Source organism: Crotalus tigris, unplaced genomic scaffold (assembly GCF_016545835.1).
Source record: "Crotalus tigris isolate CLP2741 ecotype Arizona unplaced genomic scaffold, ASM1654583v1 scf7180000018217.1405312, whole genome shotgun sequence".
NCBI classification, from domain to species: Eukaryota; Metazoa; Chordata; class Lepidosauria; order Squamata; family Viperidae; genus Crotalus; species Crotalus tigris.
The window spans coordinates 448,399-474,131 of record NW_024096887.1 but is presented as its reverse complement, the minus strand read 5'-3'; the positions used below and the strand labels follow the sequence as shown (position 1 = coordinate 474,131).

The 25,733-nt window shown below is 35.2% G+C and overlaps 1 protein-coding gene across 1 annotated transcript; it reads right to left on the bottom strand.

Annotated features, from left to right (window-relative positions):
- On the bottom strand, positions 1 to 25,733 carry RGS5 (regulator of G protein signaling 5). Its single transcript, XM_039348971.1, has 5 exons — positions 25,457 to 25,733; positions 19,660 to 19,761; positions 9,531 to 9,592; positions 4,535 to 4,701; positions 1 to 3,651 (listed from the first exon to the last, which is right to left on the bottom strand). The coding sequence occupies exons 1-5, from the start codon at positions 25,498 to 25,500 to the stop codon at positions 3,490 to 3,492; spliced, it is 537 nt and encodes a 178-aa protein (XP_039204905.1). The 5' UTR covers positions 25,501 to 25,733; the 3' UTR covers positions 1 to 3,489.

Below are 25,733 nucleotides of genomic sequence, written 5' to 3'. Positions count from 1 at the left end.
CACTTTTTCCATTTGGGGGGGGGGTCAAGTTTTTGACACCTTGCTAGGTGACTGGTGGTACTCGAATGTTGCCATATTCTAAAAGTGGTACAATCGGTGAAAAGGTTGAAAAGCCCTGCTCTAGTATATGATTGAGAGACCCTGGATCTGGTTGTCCATGATTCCATTCCACTGATATTGTCACTGTTTTCTATTCAGATTGGAAAAGACACAGACTGTGTTTTGAAATTATTTGTTACAGCCAGTAACAAATCTTTCTCTTTCAACCAAAAGTTGAAGCTGCTTTAAAACCGTGGACTATGAATATACTTATATGGAATTAAAACAGGACAACTCCTAAAGGTAAACCTTTTGTACAGAATTCTCATAGCTATAACCAGTGCTTTTTTTTTCTAAAAAAAAAAGGTGCCAGAACTCTCACACGTCACACAACCCGCCTTGCCTACTCTACAAGGTTCCATCCAAAAAAGGTGCCGGAACTCCATTCTGGGCATTTTATGAGAAAAAAAGCCCTGGCTATAACTGATTCAGATCTCATACAGTTATAATCATATTGCTTTATATCCAGAATGAGCCCAAATCCACAACAGCCACTGAGAATAATATAATAGTGAACTAGAGAAATCTGTATAATTATCATGTTCTGATACAAATTTAATTCCAAACTCTGTACCTACTTCAAGAGTCAAAACAAACCTAAATATTTCCATTTTTAGATGCATGGTGAGAATTTAGCCCAATATATTCTATGCTGTGAAATTAGGGAAAAAATGATGCATAACTTTTTAATTTGCATGATGTTGCTGACATTTAACCCTATTTTTTAGCTATGCCTGATATATTTAGTTTGTTAGGGTGGAAGCAAAATTTATAAGTTATTTTTACTACACTTTTAACAAGCTTGTTGAACCTTTGTTTATTTCAAGTCACCAGGAATATCACAGAGCCAAGTAAGTAGGCTGCTGGGTTAAATTTATTGACAAGCTCCTTCAAACATCAGGATAGAGTAGCCTATGGCTGTAATTGGAAAATCTCCCTCCAGCATCTTAATAACTTGTGAGTCACCAGGATAGATGTGCTCTCCAAAATGGACTCTGGAAATAATTACATAATCCCCTCCCAATTTCACAAGGCTGATGGCCTAAATCTCTCATTCTGTCTTTTTTTTTCAACAGAAGAAGATAATTAAATCATTTTAGCGTAGTTCTTCTATGGTATTTCCTTTCAACTTGACTTTTCTTAAAAGGCCAGAGAGTATGCTAATATTTCTAGCTTGGTGGAACAGACTTTGTTTATTGAGCAGTTCAAGAGAATTGGAAGTGATGACCTGGCTGGTGAAATTTTCTGGCACTTAACTTTTTGGATATATTTAAGAGGCCAAATCTACATTTGCTAAGCTATTAAATGCTCATTCAATTGAGAGCACTCTAAGAAGAGAGATGCAAGACCCAGTGCTATTTAGATCTGGGCCACTATTGGCAGCTGGATTGGCTGCCTAAGTACTAAAGGCTAGCACTTAGCAGTTGGAAAACTGAATATTATGGGGCGGGAATGAGGCAACTGAGGCCTAGTGAAGTAAGAAGAGGATAGTGATGGTACAGAAGGACAGAGTAAGGAAAAAAACAAGGGAAACCAAGCACTTGGGACCTCTTCCCCCTGTTTTTTTTTTTTTTCTTTTGCTACTCAAGATGCAGGAAAAAAAACTAAACCATGTAAAGACCCCTTACTCATCTTTTGCATGAGCTCCACTAAATCATGTAAAGGGCATGGTAGCAATTACGGCTTACCTCCCCTTTTGATAAAAATAAAATATTACAATCATATTACAATCAGAAAAAAATATTAGGTTAGAGAGGAATTAAAATCAACCTCTGGTTGGGTGATGTTAGACAACTTGTCAACTTGAAAATGGCTTCTGTGTACATCCTGCCATAACACTAAATCACCATGGCTGTCAGGCAAAGTCACCACAGCTGATGGGCAAACAGCATTGAGAGATTTAGTCACTCTCTCACCTATATTGAATGGTTGACTGGTAATTTGCAAAGTAGAGGCTTTGACTATACAATTGGTCTATTATTTAAAAAATGAAATGCATTTTTCATCTCTATCTGGATGCCTTTTCTATTCATATTACTGCAGGCTAAATACCTTGAACTGACTAATACATATATTACAAGAACATTTAAATCTTGTGGTTAAAGTGTGCGGTAAAATAATACTTTGGGAAATGTGCTACAGACAGAGGTTCAGCTATGGTTCAGCTTAAATATTTCTATCATAATTTATAAGAAGATTTCAGGGAGGTTATTTAAAGCTGTGCATGGGCACTGGAATTTGTGCAGGGCCATTATAAAAATATAACATTTATAAATTTAATACGGAAAAAAATAGATACAGTAAGAGAGGTAACAAAAAGCCTGGGTTGTTAAACAAGTCACACTGTTTGAGCAGGTCTGCTGATTTATTCTCAGTCTCACCCTTCCCTAAATATTTTAGTAATAGCCATTTAGCACAGGATCTGAATTTATCTCACACCTTTAGCACTGCAGAATAGATTCTGAATCCATCACTGTTATTCCAAGAATGATTCTCTATTCTCTGTTTAATAATAGATAGAACTTTCACAACTGAAATCCCCTAAACTGTGTATATTCTACAGGAAGCTTAAAAACTGGTTTTATTGACTGATTAAATCTGTAAAAATAGAACAAATTTAGTTTGATGGGTGACAAATTGTCCAGGTTTACAGTCTTCTATGAAGAAATGTTTTGTTTAAAATGGATACTGTAATTGTTTCATTATTGTACAATTTCTATTGTCTGCTAGCTATGAGGGTATCTATCAATTTATGATTTTCATCAAGCTGCTCTTTTAGCAACAAATTAGCCCAGGATTTTGATCAGCTGCTTATTTAATTCCAGTAATATATCATTGCTCTTTGTCATATCATTAACTTTGGGGTTTTTTTCATAAACCCAAAATCATCCCCTTCTTGCTACAAATTGCAAATATAATTCAAGGATTCTCATATTAGGGTACTTGGTTTCATTTGAGGGATATGTTGTTAAATATTTCCTTATTATATGTAGCAAATGCTGGTATTTACCAGTCCATAACAACATAGCAAATACTAGCTGTCATCAGAAAAGGATGCAGTCAAATGAGATATTCACCCATTAAATTGTTGAACTAAAACTAATAATGAGAGCATTATTTCTGGTAGTAATATGAAGTACAGTTCACTGAAAGAATATCTAAAAAGCAAAAGACATTTTGTATTTTTGTTTTGTTGTATTTTTGTTTTGTATTCCCTCATCTAAGTTATGCTGGTCATGTTTAACAACACAGACTTTGAGTTTTCAAAGCCTGGAATAAATACAAAGCAAAGCAACTATCCATATAAATAAGACATGTTGATTACTGGTGATTGGGGGAGGCAATGACCCTGTATTGATGTACCAATGCTTTGCACAGCTCGCCACACTGCTATTTTACTAATTCTCCATATAAGTTGGATCGCACAAATCTGGGCAGAGAATCCTTCTCCATCAGCATGAAGATTCTCTTCTGGGCTAGGTCAAAAGTGCTTATAGATGGTTCCACCAGATTCTTCATGGTCACTGACTTGGTGAAATGGTCAATATTCACCTGACAAGAGGGAGATAGAGTAGACAGCTGTAGGAATTACATAGGACATATCTCATAAAAATCAAGTGATGTGCCAACAATATACTTTACATGGGGCATTTTCCAAAATGCCTCCCTGATGGAAAAAACCTGAAGCTAATAGCAATTCCATATGTGAAGCTAACAGCTAATAAATATCCCTTGATAAACTACAGCTGAAATAAATATATATATAATTTATAACAAAAAGTCAAATATGAAACATTTGATTCACATAAATAGATTTTTGTTAGAGATGTTAAAAACATGAAGCTAACTGTATCAAATCTAACTATAGAGTTTATGATACACCCCTGGTAGTGGTGCAAAATAATACCCTCCCTTCACTAATTACATAATGTCAGCACCAGTGCTTTGTGATCATAATCTATTGATGCTGTTTTAATTTTAATTAAAGGAAATCCCACCTTAAAAATAGCACTCTACCACTTCTTTGTGCTTCAGAGGACAGTGTATAACCTCGCTGATGAAGTTCTCGCCTTGTCTTGCCTTCCAGTTCATGGACTCTCTTTGCAGTAATATGTTGGTGTGCCTTGTGTGATGATTGGTTCACTTTTCAATGCATTTCTTTATACTGTAATTTTTAATGACTAATCTTCCCTTGCACAGCTTCCTTAGACTTGTTTCTGATGTCTGTTTTGTAACATTCACAAATATAGTCTTTGTTCCGTATAGTATATAACTGGAACAAACCAATAATTTCTTCTGTGACAAGGGAAGGGATCTGTGTTTAGGTGTGCACTCCATAGAACCTAATCACAGGGGCACCTTCAAGAGATTAATTCCCTAATTCTTAATAAAAGCCAGGGTTTTATCTCCATTCAGCTAATGGCAATCAACTAACCTCTTTCGGAGCATCACTTTGGATAAACTCTTCATAGATCTTTTTGGCCTTTTCAGTCATTTTGGTAGGCAGTTTGGTCTTCTTATAATGTTCACACGCAATCCAGAATTCAATGTTCTCTTCACTGAATTCAGATTGGAGGAAAGTCCGGAAGCTGGAAAGGCCATCTGCACAGAGGAAAAATTATTTTAAAAAATGTTAATTACAATTGTGAAATAACACTTTTTTTCCAAATTATAGTTTCCTAATTAATCCTCTGTTGTGCAACAGTCCTTTGATAACTTTTTCTTTGATCAAATACTTATAAGATTGTTTGTAATACTGGAACAACATCATTCAGCCCTACTGATGTGACTTTTTCCTATCAGTCTGTCAAAACAAATTTTGGAAGATAACATAGTAGGTCAGCAAACCGTGTTAACTAATTATAAAAATAGGGAATGAAAGAATCCAGACATCAATGACTTCAACCACACTATAACTCATACTATAACTTTCTTTCATATCAATTTTCCTTAATTCTTTGCTGTGAGACAAGGAATATGATAAGGAATTAGCCTTGTCCCAACAGTTACAATCAAGAAGTGAAGGCTAGACCACACACCCACCAATATGCATTTCTAAAGAAGCTGAGGCAACCGGAAGAGAAAAGAACAACTTTTGCTTGCAGAAGCTCCTGAGCAGCCACAGTTTTTCACTACTTCTAGTATTCAAGCACTGATTGATGCAGCTGGTATTCTTGAAGCAGCAAAAGCATGCCTGTTATTAGATATCCAGTGAAACTCAGCAGCATTATCCCTTTGTTAACTCCAAATGAAAATCATAAAGATATTGCGTGCATAGTTGTATGGTGATTAAAAAGGTAGACAGAGCAAAGAAGAAAAGAAAGGCAGGGATATGAGATTGATATCTATAATGCGAGATCATTCTAAACTGGAAATTCAAAGAACTTTCAGGACAATTAACACAAAATTCAGTTCAATTCAAAATTTAACTAGCAGTAATATGGAAGAGTTGCTTGAAGACTATGAAAGTGATGCTTTGGAAGATGTTGGATAATCCTTTCTTTCCGTATATTTAATTGCAATCATTTGTTGTAATTTCTCTTGATTCCTGCCAATTATCTTATGGATTATGTTATCTTACAAAAGGGCCTAGTATCCTCTTTTCTCTGTAATCTTCAAAGCAGCAAGAAAAAATACATAACCGAATAACAGAGTTGAAAGGGACCTTGGAGGTTTTCTAGTCCAACCCTCCGCTCAAGCAAGAAATCAGTGTGGTAATCTCTTTTGCCAGTCTTGAATTTATTTATATAAAATAATAAAATGAAAGAGATAGTTGAAATAAAAATAGTTGATGCTGTCAATGCAGCACTCTGCACAAAAGTAATTTGGTAGTACTGTAAATTTAAGTAGCTAGGCTTACTGGCATTTACATACAGCATAGCTAAGTATGATATTGTGCTGTATAGTAGCTTGAGTTTTTTCAGAGAGTTTCACCACCAGCAGCACCTTTGGCCATTGCAGAGAGTTTTCCTTTAGTCCCTTGAAAAGAGTTTTTTTTTTTTCCTTTTGTCCCTAAGTGGAAAATTCTTTTTCCTTAGTCTTCCTGCCACTCAGGGAAAACTCCTGCAGAAAGTTTTATTTCCTTACTCCCTTACAGAGAATACTTTTTTCCCTTAGCCCTGCCACAAGGAATAAGGGACTAATTTTTTTTAATAGTATCTTATTAATTTTTTTATTATTACAATTAATTAGTACTTAATGAACAATGTGTTTTCTGGGTTGATTTGTTTTGCTTAGTAATACCAGTTAAGCTCTTACTCTCTATCCCGTTTTTCCAGCCATTGATAAAATAAGTTCCATGTTTGAAAATATTCTGTATCTTCTTTTTCTTTGATTCTCAATGTAAGTCTATGCATTATAGCACAGTCCAGTATTTTCTTGATTATCTCTTCATCCAATGGTGTTTTTTCATTTTTCCGGTGCTGAGCAAATACAATCCTTGCTGCTATTAATACATGTAATGTTAAATATACACTTTGTTTATCATTTTTTCCGGAATTATACGTAATAAAAGAAGTTCAGGTTCAAAGTCTACATGTTTCACTAACATCTTTTCTAACCAAGTATGTATTTTTGTCCAAAAATGTTTTGCTTTAACATACGTCCACCATAGGTGATAATAAGTAGCAGGATTTTGATTACATTTCCAACATTTACTAGGCATATTTTTAAACATTTTTGCTAATCTGACAGGTGGAAGATGCCATTTATAAAACATTTTATAGGTTTTCTTTGTACAAAGTTGCCATTGTCAATTTATAGTTTCTTTCCCAAAGATTTTGCCATTTTTCTAATTCTATATTGTATCCAAAGTTTTTTGCCCATATTATCATTGTTTCTTTCACTTGTTTGTCTTCCATTTTCAAATTCAATAAAAAGTTATACAATTTTTTAATCATTTTTTCATCAGAAGACAACAGCTGGTCAAACATTGCCTGCTCTTTGTGAAAACCATATATTTTAACTTCTTTATCATACCTCGATTGCATTTGCAGTCAAGGCCACCATGATAAGTCAATACCCTGATCTTCTAACTCTTGTTTAGATTTTAATTTCCCATTTGTATTCAGAATATCCTTATATGTTAGAATTTTCTCAAGTTTAACTTAGTTTGGGTGAACAAATGCTTCCATCATTGATGGCCATCCTGGGATTTTTGTATAGATTTTTGGTTTTATCTTTTCCCCTACAAATAATAATATGCTTCTTATGTAGTGATTTTGGAAATATCTGTGGATTTTATTCTTTCCATACCATAAAAATGCGTGCCATCCAAGTTGCAAGTCATGTCCTTCTAACTATAACAATCTTTTATTTCTGAAGGTTATTCATTCTTTTAACTATGTTAAAGCACATGCTTGGTAGTATAAGACCCAATCTGGTAGTCCAAATTCTCCATTTTCTTTAGGGACTAATGGACTAAGTTTTAATTACAAGTAATCCTTTATCTGGAACATACTTTTCCTTAGTACAGAGCTGACTTACTTTTCCTAAGTGAGCTCTATACTAAGCAGCTTACATATGCAGGTAGTCCTCACTGAAAAAAGTAATTTGTGACCATTTTTTGCACTTACAGCTGCTGCAGCATCCCCATGGTCAGGTGATCAAAATTTGAGAACTTGGCAACTGGCATGTATTTATGACAATGTCCTGGAGTCATGTGATCACCATTTTTTAAAACATTTTATTGAATTATAGAGTAAAATACAAAATGCAAAGCAAATAGTAGGACACAATGGGGAGGAAAAAGGGAAAAGAAAGTGAGGGAGAGAGAGGAAAAAGAAAAAAAGTCATTGACTTCCGACTTCCTCTTTTGCAGCAGAATGAAGCATTAACGTCGAGCCACACCTTTTTACTTTTTCACAATAGCATAAACTGGCCATTTCTGTAACAACAAATCAATCTAATCCGTGAAACACAAAATCAAAGTTTCATTTTTTTCCACTTCAAGCACAAAATCCAGAAGCAGTCTCCATGTAGAAACAAAAGTACTTGTATTCTTTTCTTTAGTCAAAACAATCAATTTAGCCATTTCTGCCAGCACCATCAACTTCTGTAGCCATTTGTCCATAGTAGGAATTGAAATGTATTTCCATTTTTGTGCATACATCTTGCTGCCGTCAACATATACAAGATCAAAGTTCCAAATTTTTTCCCCAAGTCTTTTTCCATTAGACCCAAAAGAAAAAATTCTGGTTTCATATTTATTTTTATTTTAAAGATTTTCTGTACCAAAATGTGAATCCTTCTCCAATATTTCTTTGCTTTATCACATGTCCACCATAAATGGTAAAAGGTCCTTCTTTCCCTTTAGCATTCATTTGAAATACCTTTATACATTCTAGACAGCTTGTCTGGTGTTAAATACCAGCGATACATTATCTTGTAGAAATTTTCTTTTAAATTGTAGTTCAATGTAAATTTTAAACTTTTCATTCACATATTCTCCCATTGTTCCAGCATCACATTATAACCAAAGTTCCTTGCCCATTGTATCATACAATGTTTTACATGTTCACTTCCCAAATTTAATTTCAATAGCATTTCATAAGCCTTAGCATACTCTTAGTATGGCACGTTTAGTGAAGTGATTATTAAAATCATCATAAACTTTAACTTTATCATACCATAAATAACTGTGCCATCTAAGCCTTAGTTCATGACCTTCCAAATTAAGTAGCCTCTTATTCAGGAAGTTTACCCATTCTTTTGAGCAAGCCAGGCAACATGCCTCAAAATACAATTTCAAATCTGGTAAACCCAAGCCCCCTCTTTCCTCAGCATCTTGCAATAACTTATATCTAATATCTCTTTGCCATTGTTTGAATGGGACATCAGTTGCAAGTATTGGAAATGTCTGGAACAGAAAAAGCATCTTCGGTAGAACATTCATCTTGATTACAGAGATCCTCCCCAATAATAATAAATGTAGTTTAGCCCATCTTTGTAAAGTGATTACCATTTGTAATCTTCCCAGCTGGCTTCCAACAAACAAAGTTGGGGGGGAGCCAGACTTGCTTAACGACTGCATTGATCTATGGTAAAAAATGGTCATAAAATGGGGTGCAACTCACTTAACAACTGTTTAGGAAATTTTGGGCTTAATTGGGATCATAAGTCAAGTACCACTTGTATTTTATTCACTAAGATAAAGTATAGAGAAAGGGTTAGGGCTAGAGTATTATAAACATCCCAAGTGTACACTGATCCTTCTGCTTCTGATCTGAGATACAGGCTGATATAATTTTATACTGCATATAAGACTCATGCAAATATACTAAATGACAACGATGACAATAAGTTTTTATTTCAGTTGCAATCTTAGCACTCCTCCATAGATGACATAACAATGCTTGATCATAGTTTCTCAATATCTTATTATTCTTAGGATAAATGTTCTCAATAGGTTGAGATCTTTAGAAAAGACTTACAAGGGTTTTGAAGGAGCTTTTCCAAGGAATTGTGCCACTGCCAAGCTTCTTCTGGGGAAGGTCTGGAAATATCAAAATGAATATATATAAAATATATAAACGCATATTCTTTAGATCAATAAGCCAGAAAAGGAGTCTTTTATTGAACTATTGCTCTGCCTTATTCATGATTTTACAACCTCTTTATAATCTCTTTCACTAGTTCTGTAACTTTTCTTAGCCTTGAAGCTAACTGTGGCATAAATACGGCCCAGCAACCTCCTTCCTATGCTATGCCTTTATAATGTCTTTATCTGATGCAGCCTTAAGTTGTCCTTAGGTGTTCTGATTTTAAACTAGTATTCTTCCTTTGAAGATTATATGATTTTGGTATAGAAATTATCTGGCACACTACACTCACCGTTCTTTTCCTGATGTTGATACATAGGTGATTTGTTCTGATAAGCTCCTATAGGTCATATTAAGCTAGTGCAGATATACTCCTTTCCCCCCAGTACCTATGCAGTGAACTTCAAAACTATTTATCTTTGAGTGGTATGAAAATCCATTTTTTTCAAGCCAGTTTCACCTTCTGTAGACACCAAGTCTCTGAGTCAATGGCAGCAGACAAAAGGTCATGGGATGAAGTCAGAGTGAGTGAATAAGACATTTGCTATTTCATACTGCAATCCCCCTTTTATTATATGGAAGAGCATTAAACCATGACCAAAACGAGCCCAATTACCAGCTAGTGTTAGTGAATAATCAGAATGAGTTTTGACAGATTCTAAACCTACTGTCTGTCTGCCATCTGTCAAGGTTTACCTTACTCTATAGCCCTGTTCCCAGCCCTGTTAAGATACCTGTTTTCCCACTGGCTGGTTGAGTTTGATGGAGAACCCTGAGCCAGGGAATTCTCCGATCTCTAATATTAAAGTGCACTTATACTGTAAATAAGGACTACTCTATTTGGTGAGATGATGACAATGGAAGGATGATGGTAACAAATTTTATGGTAGCTCAAGGACAACAGCTTAACTTGATGAGGAAAAGCCTCATTTGAAAGAACTAAAAATATGTGCAGTTTACATGGAACTGATGCCAATGATTTGTTAAATCCATCTAATAATGGCTGTAAGTCTCATATATCTTTCAAACTGTAAAAAGCAGTTAGATGGTAGACCTTGTATTAGGTCTAGGCAAAACTAGGAACATATAGATTGCCTCAGGCAGGCAGTTCATGGTCATGTGGCCATTTCAGCAAAATGTACTTTCCTCTGCTTTTCAGTATGATCAGATAAACATGTCTATGGATTTGTTAATTGAAAATGAATAGAAAAACAGCAGGAAAATTGGTATGGCCAAGAAAATTAGTAAGGCTAAAATTAGTCTACAAAAGCTGACCATCGACTTGAGGTAGTGGAACTTGAGGAAAAGATACATGGAGATCAAAGAGAATAATAGCGCTGGAAGGACCTTGAAAGTATTCTAGTACAGCCTCCTGCTCAAACAGGAGATCCTTCAGGGGCATTTTATGGAGCAAGAGAGAAAGCAGTTTATATGGGGCTGGAGTGATAGCACTATTTTTGGTTATTCTCTGATACTGAAAGATTACATATACATTTAAAGTATGGTTCTTCATATTCTTCCTTTAACATTTCAGCTTTTGTCATTCCTCTCATCCTTTTTATTTCCAACTCTACATTGTCCTCTATGAAGCAGAATGGGTCTGAATGGAGAATAATTGTACTCCATGCAGAGAGTATTCCCTCTGAGTATTCCCCTGAGTATTCATTCTTTCATTTTATTTTTCAAAATCTGAAGTTTGAATTTTTCCCCTGCTTTAGCTGTGGCTTTGGGATCTGGTTTTCTCTCTCCCACAGATTTATCATCAGTTCCCACGCTGGTCAAGAAAATGATTGCTTTTGTCTCAAGTGAGTATGCTACAGACTCCCATAGCAAAGTGGATGCTAATTATCTAATTTTACTCAGGCTGTAAGGATTTGAAATTAAAGTATTAACATAAGACAAAATAGCAACTACTATAGAAGTCCATACAGATACCAACAAGCCTAAGAGAGAAAAGAGCTCACTAGTGAGATATTTTAAGATGGATTATTTGCCTCAAAAGACATAAAACTGTGTGTAAATACTTGTTGGAAATGTAAACAACAGCCAGGTACTTATTATTACACCTGATGAGTATGCCCTAATGCTAAGAAGTATTGGCTTAAGATTCATAGATGGTTGGAAAAGATGATAAAAATACAGATAGAATTTAAACCGGAATTGTTTTTGCTAGGAATATTAAGACCTAATTATGGTAAAGAGAATGACTATTTGATATTACATGTTTTAACAGCCGCAAGGATAGTATTTGCCCAATTTTGGAAAAATGAAAATCTACCATCTGACCAGGCTATAATTACTAAAATTTTAGATTGTGCAGAAATGGATAGATTAACATTGGAGATGAAAGAGAAAGATGATTCAGTTTATTTTAAAACTTGGGAAAATTTTATCAATGGTTAGAGACACGTTAAAATCTGAAAAGAATTTAATATTTCAGAATAGATGATGGATTTTTGAGTTATAGTTTATAGGTTGATAACTTCCTTATTCTTAGTGATTTAGTGATTCTTAACCGTTAACGTTGATAATTATGACTAGTTGAGATTTATTACTCATGTTTATTTACATAGATGAATTTATCTATGTAGTATGGTTATAGTTAATCTTATTTTAAAATGGCTGAGTATGATATTTATTCATTACTATGATCCGGACGGTAGCTTGCTTGTTAAAGTACGTGATTATTGTACCTATCCCCATTCCATCCTAAATCCCCCACCCCCTTCCCCTTCCATACCTGTATTGTTCCTATTTTTTCCCTATTTATATAAACATAATAAAAGATTTGTTTAAAAAAAACAAATCAGGAATCAGGAAACAGAAGTCTGAATCTACCATTTCTTGCACTCTAAATGCCATCACAGTGCTTTTATTAAGCACTTTTAATAAATGAAAGGATGCATATAAAAAGTAGAATGGGAATGTTTATTTATTTATTTATGAGACTTATATACCGCTTTAAGTGCAAGCACTCTCTAAGCGGTGTATACCAGTAAGCAATGTATGTATATATTTACATTGCCCCCAACAATCTGGGTCCTCAGTTTACCTACCTCGGAAGGATGGAAGGCTGAGTCAACCTTGAGCCGGTGAGATTTGAACCACTGACCTGTTGAACACAGTCAGCTAAAGTGGCCTGCAGTACTGCACTCTAACTGCTGCGCCACCTCGGCTCATTTTATTCATTAATGAATAAGATTATAGGTCAACTGTCATAGAACTGCAGTCTCGCTGGACTGACTGCATACACACATTTTTCTGCATGATAATGAGTAGAAAGCTGCTATTTAAAATAATCTGTTCTGTTAAAAAGAGGATAAAACATAAAATGGAAAAAGTGGCAACTATAACATTAGAGGTTAGTCAATGGTTTGGAAAGTTGTTTTTATATCAATTAATGAGTGGGCTCATTCTCATATCTCCTACCTACAGCACAAAGATATCCCACAAACCATTTTTAGTGGGCATAATGTCATGACATCTCCTTCAGTCAGTGGCTTGGCCTGCTCTAATGTCATGGAGCCGACTAAATTCATATTTAGCTGTTCTAGTTTTAAAGTGTGTTTTGCCCCTTCTCCTGACACAGGTCTTGCCATATGAGCCATCTGCAACGCCTCAGTGATTATGCTGGTGATGATGAAGTCATAAACTACCATCTGCCCAGCTCCTGTCTGCCCCACTAGACTGCAGCTGCCATGCTTTCCCCCTCACATTGCTAAGCATTGCCCTCTATGGCTTAGTTTGCCAGAGAGATCTCACACCTGGCTCCCATAATTGTATCTGCTCATGTAATTATACCTAACTGGCACTTGGTAAGAGTGGTGAGGCATTACATATGCTTCTTTTTCTATACCTGGTTTAGCAAGCCTTTGAAAGAACTATAGACCTATTTGCATTTATTTGTTTACTTATTTTATTGTTTATCTCAAATAAATGTGTTACACATTTTTGTTGCTTCTTCTCACGAGGACTTTCATGTGATGTTACTTTCTACTGTCTTTATTTCTTACTTTACAAGAGCAACACCATTCTTGCCTATTCTAATCCATGCTCTGCATGTAGGTGCTGCTAATGTTGTCACTCCCTTGCAGCATTTATAATTTTTTCTTTCCTGCTTCACCCTGTGCCTGACTGACAAATAGAATATGTGGCATAGGAGTGTAGAATAAATGGGGGAAGAACCCCCAAGAAATGCCTATAGATTTCAGTCTATAGCACTTCAGTGCAGATGAGAACTATCAGTCAGACCATGGTTTTTGACCCAGATTTAGTGTTTTTCCAAAACAGTGCTAGACCTGTGATAGAAAGAACCCAAGGGGCAGGTCAATAATTCAGGGAACTTCTATTCCAGCAACCTCTAGTTGTACAACTTTAAAAGCGGCTAAGGCCTTCATCCCTGGTACAGTACTTGCCTATATAGTCAATCTCCCCACCTCATGTTCAAGAGTGATTAATGAATGTTTTTCTTAGCAGCAACCAGTATCCTTTTTTTAATAAACTTAACTATTTGTTTAACATCTTCCCTGTTTAATCAAGCAGTTTGTGCTGGGATGAACCACCCTAAAGAAATTATTTCCATTTTACTGGATTACGCTGAAGAGTTTTATCTTGTCAGTAAACAAAACCATTTTTCCTGGTCTTAATCCAGGACTCATAGGCCTCCCTCGGTTCTGTATAAGTGCAGGAAGTGGTTTGGGGCATGACATTCAAGTTCATGAGAATCAGCTTTCATCAAATAAGTTTCTGTCCACGTGGATAAGATCTGCTTAATTGTTTGGGGCAAAGGGCTCTTCAGGCCAAAGAAGGGGCAGAAAATAATCAGGGGAAGAAACCTCAAACATTTGCATCTTTGCACTCTGAGAAAAATCAGACCAGACCGAATTATGAAACATGGTTCTATTTTTAAAAAATAATTAGGCAAAAAAGGCTAATTTGCTCAGGAAATGTTATTTCTCAGATTGATGTACTGCCAGAATCCAGCTGGGGTTGGGATAGAATACCTACAATCTTGTTCTCATCGCTAGAGCAGCCCTGGTTTTTCTTTTCCTCCCCAATGGGAAACCAAACACTTTCCTTCCCGAAGACCCGTGGAGAACCCACCTCACCACATCTGTTTCCATTGCCATGACAAGATCTGCTTAATTATGATGTTCAAAACAGCCCATAAACCCACAGCCTAATTTGTTCCAAATGGCTCTGAAAAAAGTGTATGATCTATCTAATTTGTCTGTAGCAGTAGTTAAAATTAAGCTATTATCAACAGTGCCAGTCACCATGCAATCTTTAGATCAGCCTGTCTGCTGAGCCTTTTTTTTTACAGCCTAATTGGAAACAGATTCAGGGACAATCAGCCAGAAGAGGTTCCCCTTGTGCATTAAGGCCACTTTTTTCCCTAATAGCATCCATGCTACTGGTGTTCATTTTGTTCCAGTTCCTGGAACTGCTTTGTCTTTCGTACAGATGAGAGACTGCGTTCTCACAGAAAAAAATGACAGTGATTAATGTTGGCAATTTGCCTTTGGCAGCGGCAGCAGCAACGGCAAGTTTCCTGAAGTCCAGAGATAAACACAAATGGAGCCACTTTTTCTAATGGTCTCGTATCAATGTATCACAACCATTTAACATTGTTTTCATTCATATAGTTCTTCTTAAATTTGCCTGCTTCCAATCTAGTCGAACAATAATGATATAAAACCTTCTCTAAAGGGACTAATTGTGTCAGTTTGTTGTAGCAAAGAAAATAAATAAAAAAGCAAGAATAAAAAGCAAGCAAACAATATGAGGGTCTTAACAGCACCTTAAATATTAACACATTTTAATTATTCAAGCTCTTGTAGATGATAATTTGCTTCTCCAGAAGCACAGATGTTTTCTTGTGTTCATAGTTGTTCTTCATCAGTGAAGAAAATCAGTAGGGATGAAAGATTTTAAAGCTTTCAATGACACCCCAGGAAAAAAAATTCTTAGTATTCTCTATAATTAACATACAAAGCAATTTTACCTTTCTGTAGGAAGATATGCCTGTCCCCTTTCTTCCCTCTTTCTTTTCCGCATTCCCTCCAAAGTAACTGTGACCACATTCCACACTACTAGTGAAATGAGTGGATTTGGATCTTTTAAAAAAATAAGGTTTTCTTATTTCAAGTTTCTTCATTAGTAAAACCAGTCTTCTTTTTAAAAATTTTTTATAATATTTTATTAGTTTTCTAATTTTACAATTAAGTATTTAAAAAGCAATGTGGTAACTGCGTTGATCAATAAAACTTTAGTATAAATCTCAAGTTACAATATCATATATTTCCTCTCTTTTTCCCTTAATATCTACTATCTCATATTAGGCTAATATAGTTCTTATTATTATCAACTACGGTAAGTAAAAACATATTTGTTACATTTATCAATAATTTTTAGCTTATATATATATCTTAATTGTGTTTGCATTCAATCCTTATATACTATCAATGTTCTGTTATTGCTTTCTTCCCAAGCTTTAATTCCCCGTCAATATTCAAATTAACATTTGGTATTTATCATTTCCAAGCTTTAGGTAACCAAAGTTTCCCTTATCTCAACTTCTTCCTTTTTCCCTTTTCATAACAAAATCTAATATTCTAAATACACAACTTATCTATTTGAATATGGTCTTACTCTGTTTTCTAAAAGTTATCTTCCACCATATTAATCTATCTAATTAATAATACAGTATACCCTCTAATAGATCAAAACCATTATATGTATTGTCTGGGTATTGGGCAAACAGAATTCTTATTTTCAACTGATTTCCAAATATTTTATATTAGGTGACCAAAATTTCCCTTATCTCAACTTCTCCCTTTTCCCCTTTTCATACCAAAGTCTATTAGTCTTGTTACACATCTTACCTATTCAATTATAATGTTACTTTATTTTCTAAAAATTATCTATTTTCCACTATATTCAACCCTCTAGTTAGTAATATGAGATCCCCTCTAATAAATCAAAACCCTTATTTTCTTCAGCCTTACTCTGGCTTTCTTCCTTTGCCAACTAACCTTCCACTGTCAATGCTTTTGAATCATCAAATAGTTTTCCCTCTATTATGATATATATTATTTGGAATAAGAAAGACTACTTGGTTGCAGTTTTTTGGGAAGAACTAGCCCATTTGTATTCATAAGATTGCCTTCCTATTCCAATTTCCCACAATTGTCCTGATAAGTTTATTTTCCTTTCTATCTGTTTTTCCTTTTCCTCAAATTTATTCTGATTTTTGTAAAAAGTCTTTTCTATTTTTAGTGTTGTCACTCCCTTTTCTAATTTTTCTGTTGGCTGGATCTGTTGGTCAATTGGGTCCTCTATCTTAGTATTTAGTTGTTCCACTTCTCCTGTTATTTTCTGCATTGTTAGTTCTTTGGTTGTAGTCAAGATCTGGGTTTGTATATTTAAGCTGGCATCTTGTTCCTTTATGTTGCATCTTATTTTGTCACAAGCTAAAAAAATGGTTTTGTGTATTGATTTCAACATGGAAAGGATTTTTTCCTGATCTTCATTCATATTCTCTTGATAGTATGTTAAGTTGAAGACTTTAGAATCAAATGTTAAGAATAGTTTTTTGTTTTTTATAGCTAGGTATGGGACATCAATTTCACATGTTATAGGTGGTCTTTATAGTAGAAATTGTTTGTCAAGTAAGAGTTTATAGTTTATAGTCCAAGGTATTCATCTCGTGTGATAACATATGCTTCTCATGTAAAGAAATAGGAAAGCAATTCCCCACATATAGCTCTGAAAGTCAGTAAAAGTTTATATTCATAGTTCAAACAGGCCAGATATGCCGCCCAGAAGTTCCTTCTTTGCAGCTGAGTTTTTCACAGGTGGTAGCTGTCAAGGTCAGAGTAGTTTTTTTCTGGGGTCAGGGCTTCAAGCCAAGTCTCTTTTAAGCAATAACAAGTTGTAATACTATACTTTGCCACAAGATGTCACTGATGCCGTATAATTTTTTTTAAGTCCAAAGTTTTTATGATAGTTTTTCAAGTCTTATTTTTTTTTAGATAAAAACAAACATCTCCAGTAAGAATAGGAATACTTTTAGTCCCCAAGTTTCAAAAGCCTATACATCCAATTAGATTAAAATTGTTCTTATAGTTGCTCTGTTTCCCTTGGGTAGTTAGTTGCCGCTGTTCTTAGATAGTGGGGTACAAATTCCCTTCCCTCTCCTCACAGGGGAAAAATACTTTGGGCAGCTTTTACAGGAAAAAATATTTGAAGTCTTAAAGAGAAGATCAGATCTCACCCAGTTTCATCCATGTTGCTTTAAAAGTGCTTGATGGTGATTTTGACTTCGGCTGTCAGCAGTTTAGTGATGAGCCATATTGCTATGGCTGATCTTTCCCCCGCTGGTTTGGAGGGCTTCCCCTCCTTGTTCATCGCCCCTATAGAGTGACTTTCAACCTTTCCAGGGTCCCCCAGCCCAGTGGGATGAATTCAGATGTGAAAGACAGAGCTTGTCTTCCAGCATCCACAGCACCGCGATGGCAAACCGGATGTCCAGTAAAACCTGTCTTCCTGATACTATCAGTTTCAAACATATCAGAATTATAAGCACAGAAATATTTTTCAAGCTGATCTGATTTCGCCTTTTCCAAAATGAAAAATGTATCTTGTCCCATGTATCATGGAAATAAATTTGTTATCAAATGCTTGTTTTAAATCTCTGTTGAGTTCTGTATCATTTACCGACCAGTGGAAGCACAACGTGTGATTTCCTTTTCTTATAACATCAGTGGAAGAATAAGTGGAATATAAGAATCAGTGGAATATAACAATTCCAGGTAGTTCTCTTACTAAATGAGTCAGTTGTTAAGTGAATTTTGCCCCATTTTACAAACTTTCTTGCCACAGTTGTTAAGTGAATCACCACAGTTGTGACATTAGTAACACAGTTATTAAGCAAATCCAGCTTCCCATTGACTTTGCTTGTCACAAGGTCGCAAAAGATGATCACGACCCCAGGATACTGCAATCATCATAAATATGAGTCAGTTGTCAAGTATCCAAATTTTGATAATATGACCATGGGGATATTGCAATGGTTGTGTGAAAAACTGTCATATGTCATTTTTTAGTGCCATTGTAACTTTGAATGGTCACTAAATGAACTGTTGTAAGTCAAGGACCTATGCTCTGCATTTGAATAGTAGTCTTATAGAATTGGACACTTCCCGTCTAGCTCCATGTCAGGAAAAGTTCCACATGTTAAATCTATGTCAGTCTGCTGCTCTGAGTGAAGCCAAAAAAAGTGAGGCAGTTCTGGATGTTCATGCACACATGTCCTATGAGCATAATCTGACAAAATTGTCAAGAAGAATAAATATCGACAGTAAGGAGCACACTCTTACTTCCTTAACTCCAGATTTCATACCGGAAGCCTAAAGAATCCAAGCCACCTTTGCCATACGAAATATCATTATGTGATGGTAGTAAAATGCTTAGAGAAACTTGTTTCTTCCACCAAGCTATACCTCTGAACATACTGTAGTGAGAGGCGATTGGCTGGTCTTCATAATTCAAAACCAACAATTATGTACTCTTATTGTCTTTCCATAACTCACCTAAACTTTCTTAATTATTGCTTTAAAATCAGCAGTACATCTGAATACTATGAAAAAGATAAATTACATATGTAGAGAATCGATTTTCTGTGATATTTTATGTAATGTAGACATATATTTGTAAAAGATCACATGGTGCAAATGTTCAGTTTTAATGGGTCTTCAGTCTATGATTTGAAATTGCATTGCAAGGAAGATATCTGGTGATTCTGACATTATTTTTGCATAATGCAAATGATTTTGCCAGTGTTTAAAGTAACATTATGAAAAGTGTACTTTAGTAAAATGCAAAAGCAATGCTGAAAGGAAATAAGATCACAGAACTGACTGCAGATTAAAGCATACCTTAATCAGGGATGGGGAACCTTCCCTCCATCCCCTAAACTGTTAAGTATGGACATGTGGTAAATAGAGTAATATATACCTACTTTTGAACCTTTGCTGGCTTCTCTGGGTAAGGGATAATCAGATCAATAGCAGAGTCTGGCTTCTGGAGGAGCGTGCCTAACTTTGTCTTGATTTCTTTGGCTCTGGAGAGAAAAATTATGAAATAATACATGAACATACAGTAGTTTCCACTAAATGCAAAATTGAAAAAGATGCTCCATTTGAGTGGCAGGGCATTTTCCTGAAAGCTATGAGATCCAAATATGTTACATTCTTTCTACATACTGAAAGTAGCTCAATATGTTCAATTAAGATAACCTGATCAAATCTCATAACCTGGTATCTCTAGACCGGTTTGATCACAGCTCCTGTCATTCCCAGTCAGTAGATTGACTGATCCTATTTCATTTAATTTCAGCTGTAGTCATTAATTTTTAAAATAATATTTTTCCTACTTATCTTTCACTCATTTAGAATAAATGGCGGAAGAGTTATGATAAATTGTGAAATAATTCTCCACCACAGAGAGTCTTATAGTTTTAAAGGGGGATGGAAGTCAAGTATTTTTTATTATAGCTATATGATGGTTTTAATATTTATTTATTAAATAAATTTGTATGGCTGCCGAACTCTATATGGTTACTCTGGGAGGCTTATAACATCCACAGAATAAAAACCCACAATATAAATTCATATCCCCCTCCTCTCCACAGCAGCAGCAACCAACACAATCAAACCAGTTACTTGATCTGTTCCGTATTAGGCCGGTATCCCCTCAGACCGATGACAAATCACGTATCTACCAAAGTCCAGGACTACCTGAGCAGGGCTGGTACAGCAAGAGACAGAATTGAGGAAGGCTTAGCCATCCCATCCTTGCTTTCCATTTTCAGCTGCCCTATGAAGCTTGGGAGAATGGACAGGACATGAAATATAAAGAAACAGAATTCTTCCAGAAGTTCTTTGTGGTGGGCGATCTGCTAAGATTTTGCTTTTCTACTAGGAACAGGAAAAGAGGATTAATTTCAACTATCTCTCTTCCATGTTTTTAAAATATGATTAACCAAAAGAGATTACTTAGGCCATTACTTAGGCTTAGTGCTTTTTTTGTAAAAAAAAAAAAAAGGTGCCGGAACTCACACACGTCATACAACCTGCCTTGCCTACCCTACAAGGTTCCATCCAAAAAAGGTGCCGGAACTCCGTTCTGGGCATTCTATGAGAAAAAAAGCCCTGCTTAGGCTAGCCCTCTCTATCACTCCCTCTGATTTGATTTTGCTGTTTGCATGCCTTTTTGTACTTAAAAGTAACTCAAAACACTGAACATACAAAATACTTCTTCTTTTTATTTTCCTCACAACAATCAGCTCCACCTAGTCATCCCACATATCATCTGTACTAATTAGTGTTAATGAAGTCTATTTATTATCAGGACAAAGCCTGATTGGTGACACATGAAATTAAATATATTTATCTGCTTGTGTTCATGGAATACTTGCTTAATAATAATTGCTTAATATCATTTGTGGACTAGGCCATAATTCCTTGGGGTCATACAAAATGCTAAATCGTAAAATCTGGATTGCCATTTGAAATTACTACCTTGGATTAGCACATTAAGCAAAAAAAAATAAGGTCATATTATAGCCTTAATTCAGTGCTGGCTTTAGTCAAACCCAGCTTTAGAGTACTTCCAGACAGACAATTGCATCTATGGATTCTTTTTCTCCATGATGGATCATCTCCAGAAACAAACTTATGGAAAACATGATGGGGAAATGGAGAAAGCACAAGTACTGTAGGGAGATAAGGAAGGGTACATCATGGTACACAGATGCAAGTAAGATAATTCATGTCATTTGCGTGATGGCAATAGCTTACACCTGATGACTCCTTGGCTTGGGGGCTGTTGGACTAGAAGTGCTCCAAAGTCTACTAAAGTCTACTAACTCTATGCTTCTATGTCATTGTGACATATAATCTGGAACTCATAGTATAAATAAGGCAGAGAGATTGCACAATATTAATCTTGCCAGATATCTGTTATAAAATTATCTTTATAATTTATAATCTGTTATAAAATTATTCTTATAAACCTTAAGTCTGCTAGGGATCTGGTCTGTTCTTGTATGCCATGCTCTGGGATAAATAGAAGGAACCAAACTATAAGCCCTCCATGTCCTATAATAGGAAATAGCAGATGTTTAAATTAAAAGCAAGCACAAAAATTATTCCCAGAAAGTGCCTTGGCTGAGCTCATTATTTCATCTCAAGTCTTATCCTCATTCACACCCTCTCATTATTTTGCTGACAAAAAACTTCAACTGTAATGCTTAAAGGAAGCGCAGCACCTCTGAACACGGAAGCTCCTTAGGGACTTCTGGCAAGTTAGTAGCAGCTGAACCCAAAGCTCTGCTGCTCAGGGAAATTTGCTCTCGCACCTAAAAAAAATTATTTTTATGCTAGTTTAGTTGATAGAACTCTTGCAAAGAAATTTTGAAACATTTGTTAGTTTACTCCTTATATTATTGTAAAATAGACAGTGACTTTAAATGTGAAGAATAACCCATCCATCCAATTAATCAATCAATCATACAGGCAACTTTTGTTTTTTTCTTCTTCTTCAGGTGTTTCAAAAGTAAATCATCAAATGATGTAATGTGTTATGGAGCCTTTGAAAGTCTCTTGATGTCATTAATTATCAGCCTTTTAAGTTGCTTTAATTTCTATTTCCATAAGCCCCTGCCCTAATAATAGAAATAATACTTTATGTAAACTAAAAAAAACCAAACATATATCCTTGTGCATGCATGCATACATGCACATACACATACCTGATAAAATTTAAGTTTGGAGTTTTAGATATTTACAGATTAAGAAAACAGCAATTTGTTGCCCAATTTGGTTGGACATTTTGGTAATATGGTCACACTCCAGTTGGAGGTTTTAAAGATAACACAACCAAAATAAATAAATAAATCTAGTTTATATATTAGAGAGGCTTAAAATAAGGCCATTACCTTTTTAGATGCTAATTTCCCATTTATTACTTATGGATAAAAGAATATAAACTCATATCCATATACCTCAGGGCTGTCATTAAACACACAATAACCTGAAAAGGCAAATATTGAAAGGATGGAGATGAATGGATCAGAATGGAAGAGGCTAGGGGGGGCGTTCTATGACCAATAACTAGTTTTTTTCAGCTGGTCAAGATCCTTTTGAATCCTGATTCTGTCTTCTGTAGAATTTTGTTATCCCTCTTAGCCTTATGCCCTCTGCAAAGAGATTGAAAAGTGGGGTCTCTCTCTCTCTCTTTCTCTCCCTCCCCCCTCTTTCTCTCCCTCTTGCCCCGCTCTTCATCCTAAGTGCTTCCACTTGGGGGGGGGGCATCTCTCCAGGTTGATGTGGACTCCTTAATGTATAAATGTTGAGTAGGCTGCTTTAACAGTGGCTGAAGCATCTAGCAAGTGTAGGATTATTTTATAAGGATAAATATACTGGAGGACGTCATCAAATGCATTGTTGAAGTCATTATACACTTCACTATAAACTCTGGCAGTGTGAGAACTAGTCTCCAATTAGATCTATTTCTCACTTTGAATTTATAAGCAATAGCAGATAAAATTTAACATTTTAAAACAGTTGCCCTATGTCAAAAGCATATGGATGGGAGAATTAGATTTCCTATTCCAATGGTATCAGTGTTCATTTTAAAAAAACCAGATTCAGGTAGATGCTAATAGTGAAGCATTAATCCTATTCTTATTACTGTTCTGAAACTATTTTTAAGAAATCTACCCATGGGTAGAGTCATCAAAGTCAAGAGTCAAATCTTAATGCAGATCCAAGCTAAGAAATAAAGGACAATACTACATATGCATAATGGATACGAACATAACATATTCCATTTCTTTCTCTGGAGCAGTCTCATAGAGCAATTTTTTCATTGCAAAGCGGCATTGTTCTGATGATGCCAAAGATGTGACAAAACATGTCTTCAGACATTAAGCAAACACAAAGTTAAATAAAATAAACCAACTGGCAAAATATATAAGAGAACAATTAAATGACTTGGGTTTTCCACTATCAATCAATGGAATCTCACTTTGTATCATAATCCATGCCATAACTCAGAGAAGAATGTTTGCAAAAATTAATTGGCCGTCAACACAGGAAATAAAAACTACTCTTAATCTAGTGAGGTTTGACATATATATTTGCACCCTCTTGTTTCCCATATGTATTTTCAGGAACCCTAGATAGAATAATATAAAAATAATTAGGATGGCTAAAAACAAATTCTGTCTTCCTCCAAGTAGCCTTCTATGAAAAAAATCTTCCTGAATCAAAATAGCTCATAGACAGTAGATAAAATAGTAGAAAGAGAAATACACAGAAAGAAGATCCAGAATCTATAGATTCTAATCACCTTGAAGCAAAGTTATTCAAGTGATTTTATTACTCCTGGGCCACTGTGATAAGTAATTCACTACTCTCAAGTTTTCATACCAGTTTTTGGTTCATTTCAGGCTAATTAAAAGTGCTGGTGAAAAGTTTTTGAAACTGATGACTCTTCATCATATATACATTTCATTTTTGAGATCCTGCTCTTTTTTATTTTATTCCATAATTTTATCATAGTATTTATTTATCAGGGCCTGCAATTATCTAAGTCACTTCCTTCCTACTAGAAATACAAAGAGATTGCATTTATACCTGCTTTTTTTTTCTTTTAGTTGAAGAATAGCATAACTCTGCATTGATGCAAACCAAGTTGTGAAAGTGATAATGAGTAAACTCATTATCAATGGATAAGGGTTATATCTTTTAAAATCATAAGCTGGAATGTTTCCCCCCAAAATAGGTTACTCCCATTACTATGATAGAATTCTGTTATTTTATGATAGTTAACAAATAAACTATCAACACTTGAAGACAATGATCTCACCTGTATTTTAAATTTAATTTTAATTTTATTCTTCTTTATAATAGCTACAAGTATGTGTATATGAATGAGTAAATGAGTGGATATATGAATGAGTAAATGAGTGGATAGATGGGCAAGTGAATGAAAGCTCGAAAAATTATCTTATTTTTTCCTTGTATTTAATGATGGATGGAAACTTAAGAGAAAGATCTCTGAAAACCTTTTGAGCAACGGTATGATGATGATTATTTAATTGTCATAAGATATTTATCTCAGTAGCTTTCTGCTTATATCTTGGGTTTTAGCATGAAGCTGGGAGGAAAGTAATTAAAAGCATGAGAAAAAGCCAAACAAAATATGACAAGAACAGTTCATGTAAGACTATCTGTCGTCATATACTTGTGAAATAGTGTTTCTGTGTGAGATAGAGTTTTAAAGTGCATCATATCTTTAACTGAAAATCAATCTTTCCCTTAGTCACAATTTTCCCTTTCAAAAGCTCTTTTACAAGAAAAAAAAAGCTTTTAATTATGCTAGTTTGGATGAGAAATTTATATTAATAACCCATGCTCTGCATTGCAGTAGATTTAACAGGATTTGGGGTGATTTGGGTCCTCAATCTTTAACCATTTCTTAACACCTTTTTTTTTTAGGGTTATGCATCCAAATGTAATTTACCTTTCTCATCTCAAGCCCAATGAGAAATAAAGGCCATTAGTTTGGTCAGTTCACTTGCTTAATTCCTCCAAAACTAAATGAGAACCGAACTTCTCAACATTTCTTTAAGCAGGCATCTCTTCTGCACAGAGATGGGCTAATCTTTTATTCTGCCAGATTGCTGCAGGGTCTCTGCTATCTCCATCACATCACTTTCCTCATCGATAGGCATAAATTTGTTCTCTCACCTCTCCAGACATGTGTGGGGCAAGGCTGCTAATCCTTTGCACATCTTGCCGGGTGGTTATTGTATCCTTGAAGACAACCAGATGGAGTATGAGAAGGCAGAAGCGCTCGCTGTCTATAAAACAGCCTATCTTTTTCAGGAAGATATAAAGCGGCTGTCTTGAATCCCAGCCAGCCCCTTTGGCCAATCACATTCAGTCTAGTGTTTTTGAGCAGAGGAGCAGAGATGAATGAGAAAGTCACAGATCAATCACCAGGCAGAGAGATGGGACTTTTCTT

What these genes read in the sequence shown, in the direction of transcription:
- RGS5 (XM_039348971.1), bottom strand. Translation starts at nt 25,500, where the DNA reads ATGTGCAAAGGATTAGCAGCCTTGCCCCACACATGTCTGGAGAG. An exon ending in AAGCCAGCAAAGGTTCAAAA is followed by an intron (nt 9,593 to 19,659) that starts GTAGGTATATAT and finishes TGATATTTCCAG; the next exon opens with ACCTTCCCCAGAAGAAGCTT. An exon ending in AAAGCTCCTTCAAAACCCTT is followed by an intron (nt 4,702 to 9,530) that starts GTAAGTCTTTTC and finishes TCCTCTGTGCAG; the next exon opens with ATGGCCTTTCCAGCTTCCGG.